This window comes from Mustela nivalis, assembly GCF_964662115.1.
Source record: "Mustela nivalis genome assembly, chromosome: 2".
Classification (NCBI taxonomy): Eukaryota; Metazoa; Chordata; class Mammalia; order Carnivora; family Mustelidae; genus Mustela; species Mustela nivalis.
The window spans coordinates 147,223,798-147,247,409 of NC_139021.1; the positions used below are offsets into that span (position 1 = coordinate 147,223,798).

At 46.1% G+C, this 23,612-nt stretch overlaps 2 protein-coding genes across 3 annotated transcripts in view; both read right to left on the minus strand.

Moving 5' to 3' along the window:
* TMEM273 (transmembrane protein 273) overlaps positions 1–23,612 on the minus strand; it is an 84,292-nt gene that overhangs the window by 28,286 nt on the left and 32,394 nt on the right. Inside the window, exon 6 of one of the 2 annotated variants that reach the window (XM_082718836.1) lies at positions 21,491–22,370. The exons of the other annotated variant lie outside the window; for it this stretch is intronic. Coding sequence (XP_082574962.1) covers positions 22,346–22,370 — 25 coding nt within the window. The 3' untranslated portion in view covers positions 21,491–22,345. Of the gene's footprint in view, positions 1–21,490; positions 22,371–23,612 lie in introns of those variants that run through there. 2 annotated transcript variants of the gene reach the window in all.
* FAM170B (family with sequence similarity 170 member B) lies at positions 983–3,721 on the minus strand. Its single transcript, XM_082718831.1, has 2 exons — positions 3,498–3,721; positions 983–2,184 (listed from the first exon to the last, which is right to left on the minus strand). The coding sequence occupies exons 1-2, from the start codon at positions 3,607–3,609 to the stop codon at positions 1,433–1,435; spliced, it is 864 nt and encodes a 287-aa protein (XP_082574957.1). The 5' UTR covers positions 3,610–3,721; the 3' UTR covers positions 983–1,432.

Genomic DNA, 23,612 nt, shown 5'->3' on the forward strand with positions numbered 1-23,612 from the left:
CCATAGAGGGCCTTGGAGGTCATAAAATGAGTACTTCCATAGTTATTTCTAAATATGTATATATGGAGTCTGTTTTTGCCCACCAGCCATAAGCTCCATAGGAAATCATGCATGCCTATTCACCAGTTTTTTTTTGCATGCCCAGTACAGTGTCTGGCACATAGCAGGTACTAAATCTTTATGGAGCACATGAGGGGAGAAATGTCTCCAGCATTCCAACCAGACTGAGTCACTGGCAATTGACCAAAGATCTTGTGCCATTCCCTGTTCTAAGATCCACATTCTCGTCCAGCTCAGTGATTATCCACCAAGCATTGATTTTGCCCTCCAGGCAATGTTTGTTAATATCCAGGACATTTTTGATTGTCACAATTGTAAGGAAGAGGATGCCACTGGCATCTGGTGGGTGGAAGCCAGGGATGCTGTCCAACATCCTACAATGGAGAGGGCAGCCCTCCCTGACACAAAGACAATTATTCATCCCAAAATGTCAACAGCACCAAGACTGAGAAGGCCTGGTCTTACTAATTCTACCTGTCCTCCAAGCCTTTATGAACATTGCCTCTTTTGGAAAGTCTTCCTTCCTCATCAACCAATGTGAGGTGTTTTTTTGGAGGGGGGGGGGTCTCCACTGAGATCACCAAACCTATTTTATGTGATTCAGTCCCTTGCCTTGTAATTGCCTACTCTATCTGCCTCTCACTAGAAGGCTGGGCTGTATGTTTCATTAGCCTAATCTACAGTGAGCCTTCCATGTATTTTCTTGAATGAATGCAGCCCCCTGAGCTGGGGACACATAGCAGGGTGCAAAAGAATTTTGCAACAACATTTTAAAACATAAGGTTGACCTATGTGAACTCACAGGTAGCAGGACTTACCCAGACCCCATCTCTGCCTCTGGGAACCTGCCTGTCTCCAGGTATCTGTGCTGGTGTGTAACCTACAGAAATGGCAACTTCCTGCGGCTCCAACCTAATAGCATGGTTCACTCCTTTAGACATGGCCTTAAATTCTGAGTTACTCAAGTTTAATCCCACTAAAATAAGACATAACTAGGGCATATGGCGGGTTCCTAACAATGAAAAATATAGGGCTGACGCTTCATCTGCAGTTGGCTCTCCTTTGAGTCATGACCTGCTTGATTTACCAACAAAAATAGAAATCCCTGTAGCCACAGGCTTGCGGGCTTCAGATCTCGTGCCCGTGGTCAGAAACATTTGAAGCCCACGTTTTTGGATTCAGGTTTGAAATGGACTCTGGTTGAAATGCTGTGCCCTTTGGAGGGGATCTTCCCCTTCCCTTGTCATGGCCGCCCAGTTCTAGCTCCTGCTGGCTTTCATCCCCCAGCACCTGTAGTTCCGGTCCTGCTGACAGGGGAAGGAGCAACCGAGGTGCCGGAGGTGAGGGCAGGACTGGGCCCATCACCTCCAGCTCACTCCTTCTGCTGCCGCAAGGGAAGCACCCTGGCATGCGGCCTGGAACATTCACTGCCTTCCGAAGGGCTCTGTTCCTCCTCCTCCAGCTGTTGCTCCTGAACTTGGCCCCGGGCCCGCCTTCTCTCCAGCATCTCCTCGAAAAAGATCTGGCAGCTGAAGCCCTCCTGGATACCATACTGGGCGTGCTTGAGCAGAGCCTCCAACGTGGGGAAGACCCGACAGCAGGCCACGCAGCGCAGCCCATAGTTCGTGGTGACCAGCCAGTCTGGGGTGTCCCGCAGCTCCTGCAGGCAGCACTCGAGGGACCCCAGCAGCTCTGGGTCATCCTCCTCTGGGCAGAAGTTGTTCTTGCTGGCTTCCAGTTCCCAGCGCAGGTCGGTGTTGGAAGCCATCTCGAAGGAGGAGCCTTTCCTCCTCTGCCTCTTGATGAACTCAGCTTCATGGATGCGGGGTTTCCTGCTGACAGGCTCGAAGCCCGCCTCGGTCTCCCAGGCCACAGCCACGCCCTGCACGGTCTGCACGTGGGTGTAGAAGGCGCACACGCTCTGCTGGGCGGCATCCTCGTCATCGTATGCGCAGGAGTAACAAGACTGGTACTGGGAGTAGGACTGGTACTCGGAGGAGGACTGGGAGGACAGAGAGCTGCTCCAGCTTAGCATTGCCCGAGCCTTGTTGGCCAAGTAGACGTCATCCTCATGGGGAACGGCTGGTCCAGGCCGTGGAGATGTCTGCTCTCTCTTTATGGCCCCTGCAAGTGGAAGGACATTTTCATCAGTGCCCCCTGCAAGGATCAGTACTGAAACCCCCTTTCAGGACTCTGAAAGGGCACGGGCTCCAAGGCCCTGTGCAGGTGCCTTCCGTTCCTGTGGCTGTTTCCTTCTAAGATGGGGATGGCAATGCTTACCTCGTGGGGTAATGATGAGGATCAAACAATGTATGAACGAGATCGCCTAAAACAACTAAACCCCCAAAGACCATCTACTGGTGAATGGACCAATAGTGGTACATCCATACCAGGCAAGCCTCTCCACTGGTAAAAAGCATGATCCCCTGATACTGACAAAACGTGGAAGAATTTCTAATGCATATGCTAAATGGAAGCCCCGGGGCAGAAAGCCCATACAGTGTAGGACTCTACCTAGATGACATTCCAGAAAAGGTAAAACTACAGGGAGAGAGGAGAGATCAGGAGTTACCAGGAGCTGGGGGTGGGTGAGTAGATGGGATGCAGATGCAGGGTAACTGATTTCAAATGGTCACTAGGGAGCCTTTGGGGATGGTGAAAATATTCCATATCGTGATCATGCTGGTGCTTACCCAAATGTATACTTTCCAAAGTTCTGCAAATTGTGTACTGAAAACCGATAATATTTCTGTTTAAATATGAATATTTAAATTTAAATATAAACTCAAGCAAACCAATCTCAAAAACCATGCATGGGACATGATTTGGACAAGGCCTTCCAGCCCCACAATACCCTTTGGCATTTGTGACGTGTCTCTGTCTTACAGAGGGAGCATCTCGCCCTCTCCTTGAACATTCACTGTACCCCATCACCATCTAAGAGTTTTGCCATGTTTTTTTTATTGAAAAAAAAAAAAAAAGAAAGAAATCACCTTGTTGTAATTCCCATTTGACAGATTAGGAAACTGAGGCAAAAAGAGCTTAGCTGACTGATGAGCTGGTATTATCCTTAGGTGCTACCCACGGTCACTTCATTGTGGTCTTCAAATTGATGCTCTAGATTAACTTTACTCAATTTATTATAAAGGACTTCTTTATATTATTCTGAAATCATGGGATTCACATGCCAGTTCTGTTTGTCCAATGTACATGAATATATATAATGATGAACATTTTACAGTTTCATCCTCATACCTTCTGAAATCCCCTCAAGTACTCACAATGGCCTCAAGCATACCCACCACCCATTTTTATGGCCAATACAACACTTTGGTAACAGCACTAAGGGGTGACCCCGTGCCCACTCCTCATCCTCTGGGGCCTCCTTCCCAGGGGACACAGCTGGCAGCACCCTTCCACCCTTTCTTGGGACCTACCTGACCAGCACACTTCCGTGCCCTCTTCCATAGACTCCGGGCTGGCCAGGCTGAGACTGGTGCCATCTGTGGGTGACTGTTCTACCCTGTGCTCCGTGAAGTGGCGTTTCATGATTGGACACCAGCACCCAGGGGACTCAGTGCTCCAGCTCTTTGGTGAAAGATGGCTTGGGCTGTGCTGAAGCCCTCCACTGGTCCCAGCCCAAGTGGCTGCTGGGCTCCCTGCTGTCACTAGGATGCTGGCTTTATTCTGTGACCTCATCAATGACACTGGCCTGTTCTGTGACCTATGGCACCTGGAGCCCAGGAGAGGCTTCTTATCAGGATCTCATTTCCCCATGGGGAACTCTCCTGTCTTGTTTATTGTCAGGGACGAAAACACAGAACACACACACAGACACACCTATAAACACTTGTACACACATAGACACACAAACATCTAAACATACCCCACAAAGATATTTATACATATATAAACACACATACCCTCACACTGACACATAATCACTCAGACACACATACATTCAAACATACATAAATACACACATTTAAACACAGAGACACATACATACACATTCATACACACACAAACACACACACAAATTCATATACACATTTACCTAACAACACATGTTCACGCATGCATACACTCTAACTCACACCACATTCACTTAACTACACACATGCTCCCACACTGTCATCACCCAGTATCAAAATAGGCTGACCTGATATTGAGGAAACAGCAGATGACTGAACATCTTACCTCCTTCCCAGTGTCACACCCCTGCCTCATTTAGACCTCTTGGCCCTCCATGGCCTAAGTCCCCAGGTGCCAGGAACAGCCTACCTCAGGGCCTTTACACTTGCCCTTCTACCAGGCACACCTTGCTCTAAGTTCTGGTGGCTCAATCTCTCAGTACAATCTGCTGAAACAGCATCTGTCCACCCATCTTTCCCCCTTACCCTGCTTTTGTTTTTGCCCTCAAGCAATTTTATGTTGTGCACACATGCATAATGGGCTTATCTGTATTCATCTCTCTTCTTAAAGGTAAGCTCCATGAGGAAGAGAGTCCATTCAGTTTTCCTCTGTCACACCCCTAACATCTAGAATAATGCTTGACACATGAACAAGCATTCTAGAAATAATCATCAAATCAGTGAATGACTAAACAATACATTGGAGCTCCTGAGGGTATTTGTCAAGGGCACGCAGATCTGCCTTCTCTCTGCATCTCGGTTTTCTGCTGCCCTGAGGCAAGATGGTTCTCACCCCATGACTTTGGGTCCCCTCCATTCTCCACCTGCAAAAACCTCAGTCCAGACACAGTCACCCTGGCACATCTTCCCGCCTGCCCCCTCTCTCTGCTCCTGGAGGTCCTTATGTTGGAATGTACTTTCTCCAAAATACTTCTCTCCAATTCCCTCTCATCTCTGCTCAGGGTCACCACCTCTATTCCACTGCATCCGCAAATCTAAATAGCTCGAAAAGGTAATGATTGGAAATAATTCCTATAATTCCAAAGTAACCCCCACACCACCCACACAGCCAGCACCTAGGAAAATATTCTCCTCTCTAGAACAAAAGGCCATTGCATGAAGGAGAACAGCACAGAGCTTTACAGAGTGATGAGAAGTCACACTTACACCTACAAAGAGACAATGTTCCCTGGTGGAAAGAGGAAATACAGTGATCGTGTTCTCTCTTACCAAATAAATCCAGAGGCTGGCCTTATGAAAATAAGGGGGTATCACGCAAAAAATAAGTACATCAATGGAAGAAAAAAGTAGTCCAGAAAAAGATCACATTATATATTTGAATTTTCATAAGATTTTATTTATTTATTAAAGAGAGAGAGAGAGCACATGCATGAGCCAGGGAAGGGGCAGAAAGAGAGGGAGAGAATCTCCTGCAGACTCCTGCTGAGCTTGGAGCCCAACCCGGTACTTGATCCCATGACCCTGAGATCATGACCTGAGCCGAAATCAAGAGTCAGACACTTAACCAACTGGGCCACCCAAGTGCCCCTATATATTTACACTTAAGAGATAAAAACAATAAAATCTAGGAGAAAAAGAAGACTCAGTGAGTAAGTGATGCTGAAAATTTTTATTCACTATTTTTTCTTTAAGCCACCACTGGCCTTACCTCATATAAAACTACTAGGGATATTTTCATAAGATGCTGGGGTTGTGTTTTAATTAAAAGTGTATAGAAAGAAACTGTAAGTTAACACCCTAATTATAGGCTGGTTTTTCTGAACCTAAATGATATCAATCATCACAAGCATCGGGAATCCTTGTCATCTTTTCTTAACTTCATCCTTAAAAAACCCTCATTGTTTCAATTTGCATTTCTCTGCTTTTTAGTGAAACTGCCATGAGCAGCTCAGTGAGGGAAATGAACAAGCAATTCCCAGGAGAAGGAATGCAGATGGCTGAGAAACAGATGAGATGTTCAGCCCAACTCGACCTAACTATAATGAGGAAACTACAAATTAAAAACACATGATGTGCAGTGTATTGCGTTTGCCCCTAAGACAAGCAAGAATGAAAAAGACTGACAGTTCTCCGGGAGCGTGAGGGGGTAAGGAAGTGAACCCTTATACTCTCCTGCTAACAGTGTACCTGCCTTTCTTCAAGGCAACTGGAGAGCACCCATGCAATTAAAAGTGGGTGTGTTCTTTCACCTGGTCATCTCTTTCCTGGGAAACGTTCACATTTTCTGCTATGGGCATGAAATCACACCTGGACAAATATTTATTGCCGTCTAATTTATAAGAGAAAAAGAAAAAGGAAACATTTCAAAAATCCATCAAAAGAAAAAGCCGTTACATAAATTACACCATAACCAAACTGTGGAATACTATGCTATAGTAAAAAAATACAGATCTGTATCTACTAATAAGTAAATTCACATGAATTGCAAAAAGGAAAAATGCAAGGGAATTCCACTTAAGTAACTGAAAATTAAACACGCACCCCCTCCCACAAAAGCCCTAAACCAAGTCTTAGTTATCTATGCATGCAAAGGAATAGAGGACATCTGAAGATCATCCCCTGCCCTTGGGAATGGTGGTGACCTTGGAAGAGGGAGAGAGAGTAGATAGGGCTGTAAGAGATTATATTTTCCAGAGATGGCCACATTGGTGTATCTCCCATCCCACATGCTCTTCTTACAACGTGAGTGAAGTCGACACTGCTGCATGGAGAGAGGCTCTCTGTCTTCCAGAAGCCAGGTGGACTTTGTAGCTGCCTCCACCAATAGAAGGCAGGGAGCAATGCTTCCAGACTTTCAAGGCTGCGCCATAAAAGACCATAGGGATTCCTCCTGGTTCTCTCTCTTGATCTCCCTGTTTCTCTTTCTATGTCCCTTTGGACTCAGCCACCATGTTGTGAAGAACCCCAGGCCCCACGGAGTTGCTCCAACCAGCAGCCCTGGCAAAGGTCCCAGCCAACCAGCAAATGCGCAAGTGAATGAGCCTTCGGATGCCTCTGCCATTGAGCTTTTAGAATCTTCCAGCTGGGTCCCCACACATCTCAGAGCAGAGAATAGCCATCCCCTCCAAATCCAGCCATCAGCCCTGCCTGAATTCCTTGCCCTCAGAAATAGTGAGCGTAATAAGAGCTCCATTTTTTATGAGGTTTGGGGCAATTTGTTATGGGGCCCTCATAATTCAACAGACTTTGGATCTTACCCATAATGTTTAAATATGTTCTAGTTCAGCAGCTCATTGACCAGCGTCTATTGCGTAGTGCGCTGTCCTGGGGGACCCCGATGGTTCCCCCAAAGACAACTTTGGAGTCTTTCTCCTGCCACCCACCATCCATTCACGGGTTTGTTGACTCCCAGGTTTCACATACAACAGTTTCAGAGTTGTATGTAGTTGCTTCACTAACGACCTCAGAGTGTTTGTGGAGGGTTGCTTTTCTCTTTAGCTCTTACTTTTTCTACTCAAAACAGTAATATCCAAGGTCACATGAGTCAGCTCCTTTATTCCACCAGAATCTCCGTATGCCCCTATTAGTTTTCCCAAAGACCCCGCCAGATGGGCATTATTAACCCTACTTTCCAGAGGGAGGTTGAAGCTCAGAGGGGTTAGGCGAGGCACGGGCAGGGCAGGAGGGATGAGCTGGAGGCCCGACTGCTTTGCCTTGCTGCTCTAATGCCCGTTTCCTACCAGGCCACTCCCCAGCAGGTGGCTTAGAGCAAAGCCCCACCAGAGGTGTGCAGATAGCCTTCACCCCACGTGGCCTCTGGGTTGCTTCTGCCCACGAGAAGGCCCTCTTTCTGAGCCCCTCCCCTTGCTCCACGCAGATAGTTAGCTCAGTAAGGCGGCCCATACAGGCAGGGGTCCTGCCCTCCCCCAGGGAAAAGAAGGGAAGAATGGTTAAAGCCCAGGCCCGCCCAGCCCACTGCGTCCCAGGCCCTGAAGTTTTCCAGCTGGTTCTCCAGCCTCGCCAAGAACTTCCGTGCTCCACAGTCAGAGCCAGGAGAGTTGGTGCACAAAACCCCAAAAGGACCAACACAGCATTTTCGTGGAGCTCTGAGTCCCGGCCAACTCATTTCACACATTGCATGTCAGCCCTAAACCTCATCAAGAAGGCCCAGAGTGTTTTCCAGCCTTAACTTTTCTTCCAAGACCTCCTCTTCCCAGCCTCTGGTTTTCTCAGCCGGGAAGCGGCTGACAGGAAGCAGCCCAGCCGCAGGCACGGCAGGAAGCGGAGACGCCCCTTCTCCCCTCCCTTCCCCTCTAACTCCTGAGGTTGGCTCATGCCACAGTCTCCGCGACAGGGAGAGTCCACTGGTTCACCCCAGAGCCCCTTGAGCCTCCAGAAACTGCCTGTCCGCCGGGCCAGGGTGCCAGGGAGCCGTGGCAGGCGGGCACGGCATCAGACCTGACATTTCTGTGGCCCAGCGGATAGAGCGAATGTTTTCAGTAGACAACGCTCTTCTCCTCATGCTAGAAAATAGGGCCCCTCGAGGCAGGACCCACCCCCTTGCCGCTGCCCTGCAAAGCACTCCTCTGATCAGACTTAACAACCAGAGGGAGGGAGAAAATCGGGGAGACCCCCCACCCCGTCGCAGATGCTGCTGCCGGCCAGGGTGGGCTCCCAAGTGGGGAGTTTCTCCTGGGGAAGGCCAATCCCCAGGAATTATTGATGACCTCCGCCCTGTGCCAACGTTACAGAGAAAGTGCCAGAAGATAGCTGACCCTTTGAGGATTCGAGTAAGGAAGTACTGTCTTTTGAGTTCATTTTCTCTTGTTTCTTGTAACTATTTAAAAAGAAGTGAGTCAGTGGACCACATAAGGAAAAACTCAGCCACAGAGAAATGTAATACGAAGAACTCTTCCTCAGGCTCCTCAGGCAAGTGGGGAAGGGAGTTTCGAATTTTTTTTTTTCCCCTGTCAGCCTTAATGACAGGCCTCTGCTTCCCCCTGGTTTGTTTGGAGCTGTCTCAGGGTTTTGACTTTAACCTCAGGCCACCCACACAAATAGCCCAGGCCTTCTCTGTCATCAGAGAGCAGGGAGGGGGACACGCTTCAGGCTGGGTCCTCGGGCATGTCCGTGGCAGTGCTCCAAGCCCCAGAGCCCTCCCTTCCTCCCTGTCTAGCTCTGGCTCCATGGGATCTCGAATATTCAACAAGATTTCTGGATGCAGAAGTGTCTTCTTCCAACATATGCTTCCTTGGAAGGGTGATATCAGCTAGTAGGAAGGACAGCGCAGCTGGAGGCCATGTACATGATGACCCAGGAGCTCTAGGATCCTGGCAGCTGGCCACTCCTCATGCATGTTCTTAGACAGCTACGCTGGGAGCTCTGGGGAAAAGGTTGGATCCTCTCTCTCTCTTTGTCCAAAATATGCTGGCCATAGGCCTCCCTGGACACAGCTCTCAGGCACTAGTTGCTAATTCTTACTGAATGAACCTTTTGGAAGCATGGCTCCACCTTGGAAGGTGAGATCCCAGGACCCCAAAGGCCAACAATGCGTCCCCATGACTTCTAAGTGTGCTGGGCTTACCCCCATGCAGCCTGCAGCTCAAGTCCAAGGCATTTGCAATCCCCACTGGCAAGCAGACTATATGATCACAGATAACTAGGATGCTTTATTCCCAAGCCCACAATTAGAAAAGGTTTATTGCAGACCCTCATCTTCAGACTGGATTCTTCCCCTCCTGTCCTTTTAGAGAAAGGGTCTCTTTTGTGAGATAATACAGTTGCTTAATGGATGGGAAAGATATCCCAGGAGAGGCCAGTCACTGTCCCTTTCCCAACATTCCCTCCCAAACCCCGCAGCTGATCCCAGACCCCTCAGGAATGATTTCTGGGAAGACCAGGTTAGGCTACATGTAAGTCCTATGGGAAATTTCCCCAGAAGGAAACCTGAGGCTAAGACTTAGGGGCCCGAATACGAGGCTGTGTGTTGAACCACCCCAGTTGGCTGCCAGCTGGACCCTATAGGGCAGTGAGACTGGCTCCAGCCCCTTCCACATCGGGGTGGGGAGCTTTGAGTTTCACCTTTCTCGCCCTTCCTTGGTTAGATTTATTCCTAAATATTTTACTCTTTTTGATGTTATGTAAATGCAGCTGTTTTCTTAATAGCTTTTTCAGATTGTTCCTTACTGTTGTAGTGAAATACAACTTTTTAAAAATTCAACTTTGCTGATATTTATTAATTCTAAAGTTTTTTGTGAACTCTTTAGGATTTTCTACACATAAGATCATGTCACCTGCAAATACAGTTTTGCTTTTTCCCTTTCAATCTGGATGCCTTTTATTTCTTTCTTTTTCCAAATAGCCCTGGCAAGAATTTCCATCTACACTGAATCAAAGTGCTGAAAGCCAGCATTCTTCTCTCGCTCCTTATCTTCACGGAAAGCGGTCAGCCTTTTCCCATTGACAATGCTGTTAACTGTGGGCTTTTATAAATGGTCTTTTTCACGTTGAAGAAGTTCCCTTTGAATCCTAGTTTGTTGAATGCTTTTATCATGAAAGGATGCTGACTTTTGTCCAATGCTTTTTCTGTACCAAATGTCGTCATTCCATGGGGTGTTTTCCCTTCATTCTATCAATGTGCTATGTTACCTTCTTGGACTTTCAAAATATCGAACGACACTTTGCATTCCTGTGATTCTATCTGGCTCTGCTCCCATGAGGAGGTCTGGTTCTTAGGGACCCCAGCTCCATGTGACCATCGTGCTGAGGTTGGGAAAATGGGAGGAGTTCACGGTCAGGAGAATTGGCTGCAGGGGCCCAGAACCGGGCTCCAGCACTCCCACAGTGCGCGGGGAATGGACAGAAGGTGGCTGGAGACGTGCTTCTTGCGTCTGACCCCCTGGTCACCTGAACCAGCAGGCCCCTGGGCACTCTGGGCACCCTCTCCTGGGGGAGAGGGGAAGAAAAGCCTTTCAGGGTCATTGAGAAGAGGATCAGCTTTACTAGGCTCACTTCTCAAGGAAAAGACAACTGTCCTCAGAAGCCATCCCATGTGTGTCTGGGCTACAAGAAATTCAACAACTCTGATCAAGATCAGAGACCAGCAGGTAGGACTTATTTATTACTTACAGAAGAAGCCTCCAAGCATCTGCATTATTATTTAAATTTTGATTTATAGTTTTAAAACTATTCCCCAAAACTTGAAGACAACCCAGCAAATTTATTGTGATTTCATTGGCTACAATACCTAATAGACTGTTTACATATAGCATGGACTCACAGGCAGTGGTACATTATAGATGCTGAAATATCACTGTTCAGACCAAAAAAATTTTTTATGTTGTTTATCTGCTTTAGGGAAAGAGGTATGAAGGCTCATACTTGAGCCACAAAGTATACGCAAATGCAAGTGGATGTATTAGAAAATTCCAGGTCGCAAACATTAGTCATGTGATAAGGAGCAGGCGCCCTGTAGGACTCAACGCCCAACACACAACAAATTAAACTGATCACAATAAAGCCCAACTAAGATAATTAAAAGGCAAGAACAGCAGCAATTGAAAATTGATCTCTCAAGACCTCACTGATGAGGTTCTGGAAACAAAGCATGCTTCCCCCAAATTGCCAGCTTTCTCTCTGCACGAGACACGTGCAGGGGGAGCTTGGCTGCACTCATGAGAGATGGGGAGATGTCTTAGCAGAATCCCAAATCTCAGTCCTTGCAACACTGAACTAACACTGGACTATTTTATATATAAATGCCAAAACCAAAATAACTCAGATTACCAGTGAGTGTCGCCCTCCGTCAAATGGACAAGATGAAGTCGGCATAACCACGCATTGTTCCTGCATAAAGTTGAAAAAGTGACTTGTATTTTTCACGAGTTCATGGACAAAATGGACATCCAGTGGTGTGCCAAGGTCACCCACTTCTGGGTGCCAGTTGTTAACTTTTCCAAGAACTTTTTGCAAGCCAGTTGTTAAACAAAGTCCTTATCAAAATTAAATTCATACAAACTGACAATTAAATAAATTATATTAAACACAAAATTATTAAATACTTAAAATTCATCAATTCCTAATTATTTTACTAAATTTTAGGACACAGTGGCAGCTTGTAGGAAGGCATGGAAGAAGTAGTTACTAGGCAGTAATTGAAGAAGGCTAAAATCAAGGCCTCTCTTCCCCCGCCGCCCCCACCCCTCCTCAGCTGTGAGTGGGTTATCATTTATTTTCATACCACAGTGGGGTAGGAGGGGGGGGTCCTGCAAGCAACTGGTGGAACCCACAGTCCTGGCTGTGAAGACAAGACCCTGCTAGGCAACTTTCCCCCAGTCATCTAACTTTCTACACTGTAACTTTCCAGAACTTTCTACACTATAGGCTATATCTTTTTTTTTTATTTTAAAAAATTTTAAATTCTCTATTTTAAAATTGTTTACTGAAATACAGTTGACATGCAATATATTCTTTTCAGGTGTGCGACATAATGATTCAATAACTATATGCATTACACAATATTCACCATAACTGGTGTAGTTACTATCTGCAACCATACAAAGCTACTACAATTACTGATTATATTCCCTATACTGTATTTTTCATCCACTTTACTTATTTTAGAACTGGAACTCTGTACCTCTGAAGCCCCTTCACCTATTTTGCCCATCCCCTGACTCCTTCTTGTCTGGAAACCACCAGTTTGTCCTCCGGTCTGTTACAGCATTATTTACAATAGCCAAGATATGAAAGCAACCTAAGGGTCCATTAATGTGTAAAGAAGATGTGATTTTATATATATATATATATATGAATACTATTCAGCCATAAAAAAGAGATCTTGCCGTTCAAGATGGACAACATGGATAGACCTAGAAGGTATTATGGTAAGTGAAAAAAGACAGAAAAAGATAAATACCATATGATTTCACTTTATGTGGAATCTAAAAATAAATAAGCAAATGAAAACTGAAAATACACTCATATATAGATATGGGTTGTATCTTAATCCTTCAGGGAAGGGCTCAAGGTTCCCCCCACCTGCATGTGGGTCACAATTTAGAAAGGGCTGTCCCAGGCATCATTTTATGATTCTCACAGCAAGCCAGGAACGGGGAAGAAGAGTATTCTTTCCCTTCTAATAGATGAAGAAGCCAAGCTTCAGATGAGTACGGGAGGTGTTCTGGGTTCACACAGCCTGTGGCTCAGGAACCTAGCTTTCTCCGCTAGATTAGCTACATGTGACCGGAGCATTTTATTTAGAAAAGGGGGAGGAGGAGGAAGAGAGGAGGAGGGGCAGGAGTGAAATAAATACAAAGTCCAGAACTGATAGACTCTGGTAGAAAAATAAATGAAACCAGCTTTCTGGCAATACGTAGCAACAACCTGAAGCTTGTGATACCATCTGGCTCAGCAACCCTGCCTTTAGGGATGTATCCTGAAGGAGGGATAGGCCCGAGATGTTGCTAGTCCGTTTTTACCGCAGTGCCATTTACATGCATAAGCTCCAAAGGGACCTGTGTCCCAAGCCAGGAGTTTGGGCTAACCTGATTGGGTGGTATCAGCTTCCACCTGGGAATTTGTTAGAACTATAAATTCTAGGGCTTGGCTCCAGTGTGGGCCAGCAACCAGTGTCTAAATAAGGCCTCGCTGTGATTGCTTTGGATGCCTAACAAAGTTAGAGATTCCCTGGGTTAAATAAATTATGGGACAACTAAATGAAGAAATACAATGCCATTCATGAAGAAAGCAGAGTATGTTCACAGTGTAGGAAGTAAAAAAATATACCATAGAATACTCGTTAGGTAAAACACAGTCTACATCTATCTCCATGCTCACACACATGTAAGGTCGGGAATCACACATGCCAAAATGTGAGTAACATTTATACTTGGAAAGAGGGTTCCCCTATCCTTTTGTTTATTTTTTAATTTCTGTGCAATAAACATGTAATAAAACAAGCAATTGCTTACTTTTACTTTTATTTAAGTACTCACGAAATAAAAATAAAATAAAATACAGACCCACAAGCAAGAGTTTGCAAAATGCCGCGCCTGCTACCCATCCATCCCTCGGATTCTCCACAGCAGGGCCAGTGGGCCCATCCTGGGGACCGGGAACAGCACCCGCCTCTGGGTCCCAGGCAGGATTTGGCTCAGTGGGTGCAGCCAAAAACACTATCCCTGTCTGCACAGGGTTAAAACAAACTGGCTAGAGAGAGGCCTCGTGGGAAAGACATGACATTTGTTTGCAAGGAAACATAAACAGGGACAAATGAAGACAGAAATGTGGTTCAGTGCGAGCCTGATCAAAGCCAGCTGGGCAAGCAGCTACAAGGAAGAAAGCCTGCAGGCTGGGAGGCTCCCCGGGACCAGCCTGGGGGAGGGCAGGAGCCCCTCTAGCTCCAGGGGGCTGCCCAAGGGAGCAGGGCCTGGAACACAGACACAGGCAGGGAAAGTTGGGTGTGATGGGCTTCAGGCACTTTGGGACCCGAATTAGCCAGTTCCAGTTGCTCAGAGGAGGAAAGGAAGTTCCATCCAGATTTCTGTCTTCTCCGGCCGAAGGTCATCAACCAGAAAAGCGTCGGCCATCTATTGCCAAGTGTGTGCCAGGCACAGAGCAGGGCATTTCATTCTGACATTTACTCTTTATGGTGGTCCTGGAGGAGGCACCGCTGCCGCGGCTGCCACGACCACCCTGCCCCCACCCCACTCCCGTTTTCCAGTGTGACTTGCCCAAGGTCAAATAGCTGTGGAGCTGCCAAGCAGACATCTGAACCAGGGCCCACATCCATCTGCAGAGCGCAGGCTTTCCCCATGACGGCAAGCCGGGCTGTCTGTCATCAGTGCCCCTGGCGCCCTCCCTGGGCCCTTCCCATGGTCCACCCTGCCCCTCTGGACACGGGACTGGGGCTGGCCCTGGCCTGACCCCAGCCTCAGCTCAAGGCCTCAGCAGTCCTTCACTCCTGAGTACCTGAGCCCTTAACGACGCTGGTGTGAGCCTTGGACTTGGCATCATTTCCACCCTGTAAAGGCTAAGGCAGCCTTACAACACTGCGTTAAAATTGTGCCAGGCAAGCGCTAAGCACATATTATAAATTATCATTAATTTAAAGAGACATTTCCCTTTGGGAGACAAAGTGCCTCGCTGATCTCATGAACAACAGCTGAGACTTAGAAGTGACACCATACTGAAGTTTTCTCTCTTGGCCTTGGCCTGAAATACGACCTTTGGTTGTTTGCCCTCATTCCTCTTAGAACACAGACTCGGGTGTCCCACTCAGAACTGGGGAGACAGTGGAGGGGGTCCCTTTCGAGGCCCAGGTGGGGTCTGAGGGAGCAACCAGCCCGGCATGCAGGCTCCAGGTATGAGCCACCTCTGTCTGTCCCTCCTCCCCTTCCTCACTGTCCCTTCCCTCACCCAGGTGAGTCATTACCACCTTCATGTAGAAAGCCACTGAAAGAGGGTGATGACCCCACCCGAAGCCAGGTCCTGCCCATCCTGGCTAGCATCCTTCTTCCTTTTTCTTCTTCTTTTTTTTTAATTCAAGTGTAATTGACATACAGTGTTATATTGGTTTCTGGTGTACAGTATAATGATGCGACACCTCCATACCTTTCTCAGGGCTCGTCGAGATAAGTGCGCTTTTAATCCCCTTTATCTGTTTCATCCCATCTTTCTTTATAGGACATCAGGGGCTTTTCATGGCAAAACTTTGGAAAATTTGTTTTTAGACATTGTGTCCCCTCTAAAAAGTTTCACCCATGGAAAATCTTCTCTGTCTTCCAGAGCAAATCCCCTTCCTGCTGTCCTGCTCTTCTGCCCACCCCCTCTCTGGGGCAGTAGAGTCAGCCCCCTCAACCAGGACTTACAAGTGGAGGCAAGGGAAGGCATCCACACAATTCGGTGCACAAAAACGTCCATGCGGTCCTCTATGACTTTGATCCTCCTTCCAGGGTGAGGTCAGATCCATGGCCACATGAAGAGCTGAGAGTGTGTGGATTCTGTGGTTGCTCTCACTCCTAGAGGCGCCCATACAGATTTAAGACCTGTCCTGTATCAGCTCCACCAACTACTGAGAGGAACAGCCCTCTCTAAGTCAGCTACTCCCAAGTCAGAGAAGAGAATGAGCATCACCTTGAACTCCTACTTACTCCACCTTTCCTGAGACCCACAGGTCTTCCTCAGTCTGACTCATGCCCTGTCTGCAGCTGCCCTCCCAGCACCCCCACCCTCCACCTCACCCAGGCCCAGGCCAGTCCTGGCCCCCTGAATTTCTTTCTACCATTCTACACTCCTTCCTGCTACAGCAATCTCACATGTCACTCTGTCCCCTTTCCTACCTAAGAACTCTCTCGGCCAACATCACCCGAGGCCACCCCTTCAGGCTAGCAGAAGCCCTTCTTCTCTCTCTCATTCTCTCCAAGGGAAGCCTGGCCTGGGAGCCAAAACTTGGAAAAAATGGCCAGAGAAGAAGAGGCTTCCATTCCAACATCAAGGTCAACCACCCAGGGATAAAACCATTATGCACAATACTATTACTCAGACTGTTTTCATGCTGTACATGCCATAGGCACAATATGGTTTTAGGAGTAAAATTTCTATCTGCTTTAGAAAAATTCTCACACCTGTGCCAAAAGAATATGTATATAAAGAGTTTTATTTTTTTGTAATTGGCTCATGCAATTATGGAGGCTGGTGAGTTCAAATCTTCAGGGTGGGCTAGCAGGCTAGACACCAGGGAACATCCCATGTTGGAGTTCAGGTCTGAAGACTGTCTGCTGCCAAAGTACCCTCTTGCTGAGGGGGGAATAGTCTCTTGCTCCATTTAGACTTTCAGCTGATTGGGTGAGGCCCACCCACACCATGGAGAGCAATCTGCTTTTTACCAAGTCCACCCATTTAAATGTTAATCTCATCCAAAACACCCTCGCAGAAACAGCCAGAATAATGTTTACCTCTATACCCAGACACTGTGGCCCAGCCAAGTTGGCATGTGAAACAAACCATCACACAACACCCCTCTGGCAGGATCTGGACTTTGAAATGTCTCTAAACAGCACAGCAACTGCTGAAATCTCTCCTCAGCAATTTTTAGCCTTTGCACTGTCATTTCCCATTAAGCCCCTTCAAATTTCACTGTGTGCATGCCCAGTTCAGAAGTTAGTCAAGGATTTAGGGGAATTCTAAAGCAGATTTTGGGTCTCCCCCTCTAAGACTGCTTTCTTTCTAGAATTGTTCCCCAAAACGTCTAGCCCCTATGACTGCTGTGAGCCCCACTCTGTCTTCCAGGCACAGTAAGAGAGCCACTTTCTTCATACTCATTGCCCTGTATACAATGTAAATTGTACATGTCCTCAGGGTAGAGCCAAATAAATGTGAACTCACTGAAGTGTCTTCTTTAAGAGTCAATTTCCCTTTGGCTTATGCCTGCTTTGAGAGGCTCATCAGTACTTCAAATCGTTGTCTTATTGTATTTTGTACTAAATTTATCATTGTTATTGGCAGGAGGGCTAGAATGATACACTACTCAGTCATATCCAGCTTCAGAATCCCTCAAGAGTTATATTTCAAAGTATTTAAAATTTCCAAGCTAAAAAATATTTTTGGACTAGCATTTAATTTTTTTTTTAAATATTTCATTGGGGTCAGTAAACATAAAATGCATAATTTCAATCCTTGGTAATTTGATCCCAGGTCAAGTCCTGATGGAGGGGTGGGGTAGGAGTCATCAACCCAACCTGACTCCGTCCAGAAGGCTGACGGAGGGAAATGAGGGTCATCTACAGTAGCAACAGTTAGCACCTTCTGGATGACGTGACTGAGGCCACATGACATCTCTTCTTGGAGTGAGTCTACTGGGGGCAGAGAGCAGAGCCCTTGCTGCCTGCTGTAAATGCCCCATCAGAGCACATTGGGGGTAAATCTTGGACATTGTTTTAATCCCTTTTTGGTCAGCAGTTGTGCTGGACTCACAATTTGTAGCCAGTAAAAAGAACCACCTTCTGATTTAAACTCAGGATAGGATGAAAAATCAGAACCACATTATAAGGCTCCTTGTTTTTGCTAGGAAGACTTAACGGGCAGCTCTGAGCCACTTCCCTAGAGAGCTCAGGCCACACTCAGGAGGGCTCCTGCCTGTCCACAGAAGGAGCAAAGGTGGGATTATCTTTTCTTGGGTAAGAGAGGACAGTGGAGTCATATCCACAGTTGCCCCAAACAGAGGCTGAAGTACTCTCGTGGTCTCTGCTGCAGAGCCAAGGGGCACAGTGGTTGTGGGAGGCTAACCTGAGCAGCCCCACACTAACTAGAAACACCTGCTTTGCTTTATGTTATAAAGAAAGATTTCCTTTTTACTGAGCCTAGCAGATTAGACTTAAGTAAGATTTGTCAGCGATCTGCCCAACTTAATTTATATAAACAATAGTAAACATTAGTGAACACTTGGTTTATTGTATGATTATAATCAATTTTATGTTCAAATTAACCTAAAAGAAATTTACCTTCATGAGAAAAACATCAAACTCTGAGCTGAGGAACAGTCTGCACAATACTGATACACAGTGATACTGACCAGTGATACACAATGATAATGACCAGGGCTCCTCAAAACTGTTCAGGCAAGTCTAAGAGACCATCACAACCAGGATGAGTGTAAGGAAGCATGATAACTAAATGTCATGTCACACCCCGGATGGGTGAGAAAAGGGACAGTGGCTAAAAACTAAGAAGATACAAATTAAATAAGGACTTTAGGTAATCATGGAATCAAATTGGTTTGCTAGCTCTGACACTTAAATCATACTAATGTAAGATATTGATAATAAAGAAGCTGGGAGCGGAGCATAAGGGAGCTCTCTGAAGTACCCTCACAACTCTAAGGAAAACCTAAAACGGTTTTAAAATAAAACTTGATTCAAAAATATCTATAAAGAAATGAATGTCTAAAAATAAAGACTTCCTTAATCTCACTTTTGAATTTTAGAATGGAGTAAAAGGTGACCAAGCATTTTGCTGAGTGCCAACTACATGTCAGTCTTCTAAGAGCTTTATTATCTGCGTTACCTCATTTAATGCTAACAAAGATCCTATTAGGTAAGTACTATTAGCCCATTTTTACAGATAGGGAAACTGAGGCATAGAAAGGTTAAATGATGCGTCCATCTCACAAAGCAGCATTTGGCTACAGAGCCTATGTAATCTCTTACATCCCTAAACTGCACAGAGAGAGGATCACAAATGATGAGAAAAATCATGTCAGTGGAAACTCCAGAACCATGAACACTCAGACCCAAAATATGCTGATAAGTGAGGCTGGGATGAATGAGGCCTGAACAACTTCCCACGCTCTGTGTAGAGATGGGCCAACCATCTGTCATCCAATGATAATGTACATGTGAAATATCATATCCTTTGAAGGTTGATTAGTTTATCTGACAAGTCTGAGATATTGACAGATGACTTGGAGGGACAAGAGCCAGTCAGCAGGAGCACAGCTGAGCACAGCCCGGACCTCACTTTCCCCAAACATAGGACCCTCCCCCACCACTTCAGTGCCCTAATGGTTGATGCAAGAGACCCAAGACCAGCTGCAGAGCCTTCCTGAGGCTAGCACTCCCCAGGTCCTCCACCTCCTAGTCCATGGCAACAAATCCTAGGAGTGATGCTGAGTCACGTCCTCCCACTCGATCACATCTACCCATCAGTAACTCTTGACATCTTTGCCTAGTCTAAGCCCCATCCCAACACATCCACCCTCTGCAACCTTGCTGCCCAGCACCACAGCCCAAGCCACACTCATCTCTCGGACTGGGGCAAGGATGCAAAGCAGCACGCTTGGGACAGCAGAGTGATACTGACATGTCATGACTCATTTGAAAGTCGCAATAACTCTCATATTTTATTCTCCATCGGCTTGTTTGTCTATTCTCAGCTATTTCCAAACTTGGATGATGAAAAGGAGTATCATTTATTAACTTATTTAAATCTTCTTATATCTTAAAATTCTATGATATGTATACTTTAAAAACACACATAAGAGAATATATATACACATATGCATTTGCTTTTTATGTACTTATTTTAATTTATAGATTCAATGTAAGTAAATTTTTAGTTTATAGACATAGAGATTGATGCATGTTTTTTTTAATTGTTGATCTGGCCAGATAACCCTCTCCCATCTCACCTTCTTCTCCTCTGAGTGCTGAGTTTTGGAGGCAACAAAGCACAGCTGTGCCCAGAGATCCTGGCTGGTTGCTGCTGTCTTCAGCCTGCTCTCCCCATGTAGGGAAGGTTCACCCTCTAGTGTTTGAGTGTCATTGGTCCTCTCCTCACCTCTCTGTTAGAGGCAAGCTGGACTGTGCAAGACTGGCATGTGTTCTGCGGGTCCCAGGTCCTATCGGGCTGGGAAGGCAGGAGTTTCCTCTAACCCTTGGCCTCTGCTACCACACTCCCAAACCACTGGGTGGGGCCATCAGAATGGCCCTCACTCTTGACATTGCACTTGCACACACAATGACTTCCTGTGGCTGCTTTCAAACACTTCCTAGAGCTCTTGCCCATTGGAACATCCATCCCCATGAACTGCTACCAGGGAGAAGGGCTGTCAAGAAGGGGAATCAGAGAACTTCTAGTAGAACTGCCACAGAAGGAAGCCACTGCGCTTGAATTTGGGGTGGACGCCAAGGGGACCCGTTACAAAGAGTCCCGCTGACTCCCAGGGCATGTCAGCCTTTATAACCCAAGGAGAGAGCACTGGTCTTCAGCATACTTCTCTGTTCTTCACCCAGGAAACCCTGTGTGGGGCGAAAACAAAAGGGGAGCCCAGGAATGATGCTAGGAAAATACATCATGGTGTGGGATGGAGGAGAGGACGCCACGGTTTTGTTGTGCCTATAAAAAATGATCACTGAGAATCCTGAAGCATTCACCTTCAGGTTGTAAGTGTCTCTGCCATTCATGAACAAGAAGTCTTAATTAAAATGCTGCTAAAAGAAGCAAATCAATTAACAGATACCTTACAAGATGGTTTATTCTATCTTACACACAGAAAATTGCTTATGAATATCGGGTTACCGCTTTAGGTTATCAGCTAACAAAGGCTGCTAATGAACTACGTTGTTATCAAGTCAGATAAAAGATGCCCTGGGAATCCAGGCAAATTATTATAACACAGCACTGAGTTTTGAAATATTGCTCATCTTTCATCACACACAAGGAGAAGAACCCAATCCGAGGAGAACCAGCCCACGCAACCACCTGGATTTCTGCTGAACTGGAAAGGCAAAGAGTATTCAAGAATGCAGCCCCAGAAATACAGGGTTAAGAGTATGGGGGAGAGAGGGTGCCTGGGTGGCTCAGTGGGTTGGGCCGCTGCCTTCGGCTCAGGTCATGATCTCAGGGTCCTGGGATCGAGTCCCGCATCGGGCTCTCTGCTCAGCAGGGAGCCTGCTTCCCTCTCTCTCTCTCTCTCTGCTTGCCCCTCCATCTACTTGTGATTTCTCTCTGTCAAATAAATAAATAAAATCTTTAAAAAAAAAAAAAAGAGTATGGGGGAGAGAAATGTTAACAAGGCCTGTGCCTTTAGTCGATGGCAATAATAAAAAGATGGGCGTTTCCTAAGCCTCTGTCGGGCATGTCCTCTAGGCAAAAGCCATTCAGATTCGTACTAATAACCACAAAATAATGCTCTAAACATAACAATAATCCCTTACATCTGTGTGGGTCCCTACAAGGCACACCATTGGCTTTTTAATTTAATCCTTTGTTGGCTTCATCTTGTGTAGAGCTGCAAAGCTGTAGGCCATTCCATGGCCATTCAGACCCCTTCCTCTCACTCTGGCCCAGTCTTCCATTCTTTCCTGTGGAAGATCAGTCTTTCATTCCTCAGACCAGAGACTACCCCATAGTCTTCATGTCTCAAGGATCCTGAATATTCACATGGGGGATTCTTATGGCAACTGAAAAGGTGAAGCCATCAGTTCTAGAAAAATGATGCTTACCTATTGATAAATGGTGGTATTAAGCAGGCTGTGTCTTGACTTTGGTCCCCATTTCCATGAGCCATTTGCTCTGGGTAGGTTCCATTGATATGGACACAATGTTATCACAGAATCATGAACAACTCCACCAAGGAGGACCAGGATAGACAGTGTGGATTATTGGCTTCCATCTTTTCTTACTGCTGGGTAAAGTGCTCATGCTTCCCTCTGTTGAGTCCACTTCTCATGGAAGAGAATTGATATTTTCCTTCAGGACAGAAACGCTGTAGACTCTATTCCATCTGTTACTTGGCCTGGGCATTGACGTCCACATGAAGGTCAATCACCAGCTTTGGAAGCTCAAATTCTTGACATCCCTGAGATTGAAACTGTCCAGACTGCCCAACCTTTCCCGAGGAGGCCACTCATTTAGAGCTCAATCACTCGTTCATCTCTGGAAAGGAAGAGAACCATCAGAAAGACCTATTGACGGAGTGATTACGCTCTCACTAATTATGGCATATGCTTATGCAACACACACACAATTAAGTAGCTATGAAAGAATTCATCAGCATATCTTAGCAAGGTGAGACATTTCCTTGTGCAACATAGAAAGTACATGAAGACCAGTGGCTTCTAGGTAAAAGGGGGAGCTTTTTAGATAGAGCTCAACTGAGAGGTTGTTTTCTGCCTGCCAAACCTTGAGCCACAAAACTTCACCCACTTTGGTGGAAAAAGGGAAGAAGTCATTCCCCAAGATTAAAAGGCATATCTGCTGGAAAATGCCACTTTATGTACTTGAAGAGATTGCACCAACCTGGGAAGATGCTACAAGGAACCAGGTATTTAGACCTGTGCAAATATAATTAGAAACTTATACATTCGAGTCTGAACTTGTGCTGTTATAGAGCATGAGACTTGTCCACACATTGCAGATCTATCTCTATCTCTATATCTACATAAAATTAGGAACACATAGGAAACTATGAGGTCACCAAACCGGACCCCAATATAGTAGAGCTCAGGTTGAAAGTAGGGCACAGACCCACTGCTATGGCCACTTTCAATTAAAGACCTCACCCACACCCTCAGGCACAGAGACTGAATTCACACCAACATTCACTGCCATTTCCTGTAACAGTCATAATTTTAACAGAATGGCATATTTGTGTTTACATTGAATGTTGCATACTTGTTTATGCCATTCGATTGTGCATATTGTCTCAATGCCTTTATATCTAACATGGGAGAAAAGACAACAACATTAGAAAGATGGGGCAGAGAGAAGCAGCAATGAGATAAGCCAAGCCAAAGGCCATAAAGAGAAAGTACCTACCTACCCTATGTGTAGAGGACCAAGGACACACATTGAGGTCAGGGTTACAGAGCTTGATGGCAGCAGAGGCAACATGGAAGGTAAGCAAGTTGGAAACAAGCAAGGATGGTGACAGAGAAGTCCAAAGGGGTTCCAAGAGAGTTTTTTGTGCTTCTCTTTTAAAATGTGTTGAGCCAAAAATCAGAGTTTAAGCTGGATGGTCTAGAGGTCCAGGGGCTCAACAGAAAGTTCATCCCTTCTAACATCTTTAACAAGTTCTGAGCTCAAAGGGCCCTTTTGGATGTTGTTAAGAAGAAGATCCAAAGTGGCTGGATCTATGCAGCATCTGCTCTTGAATGCTGATGTCTACAGAAGATGGGA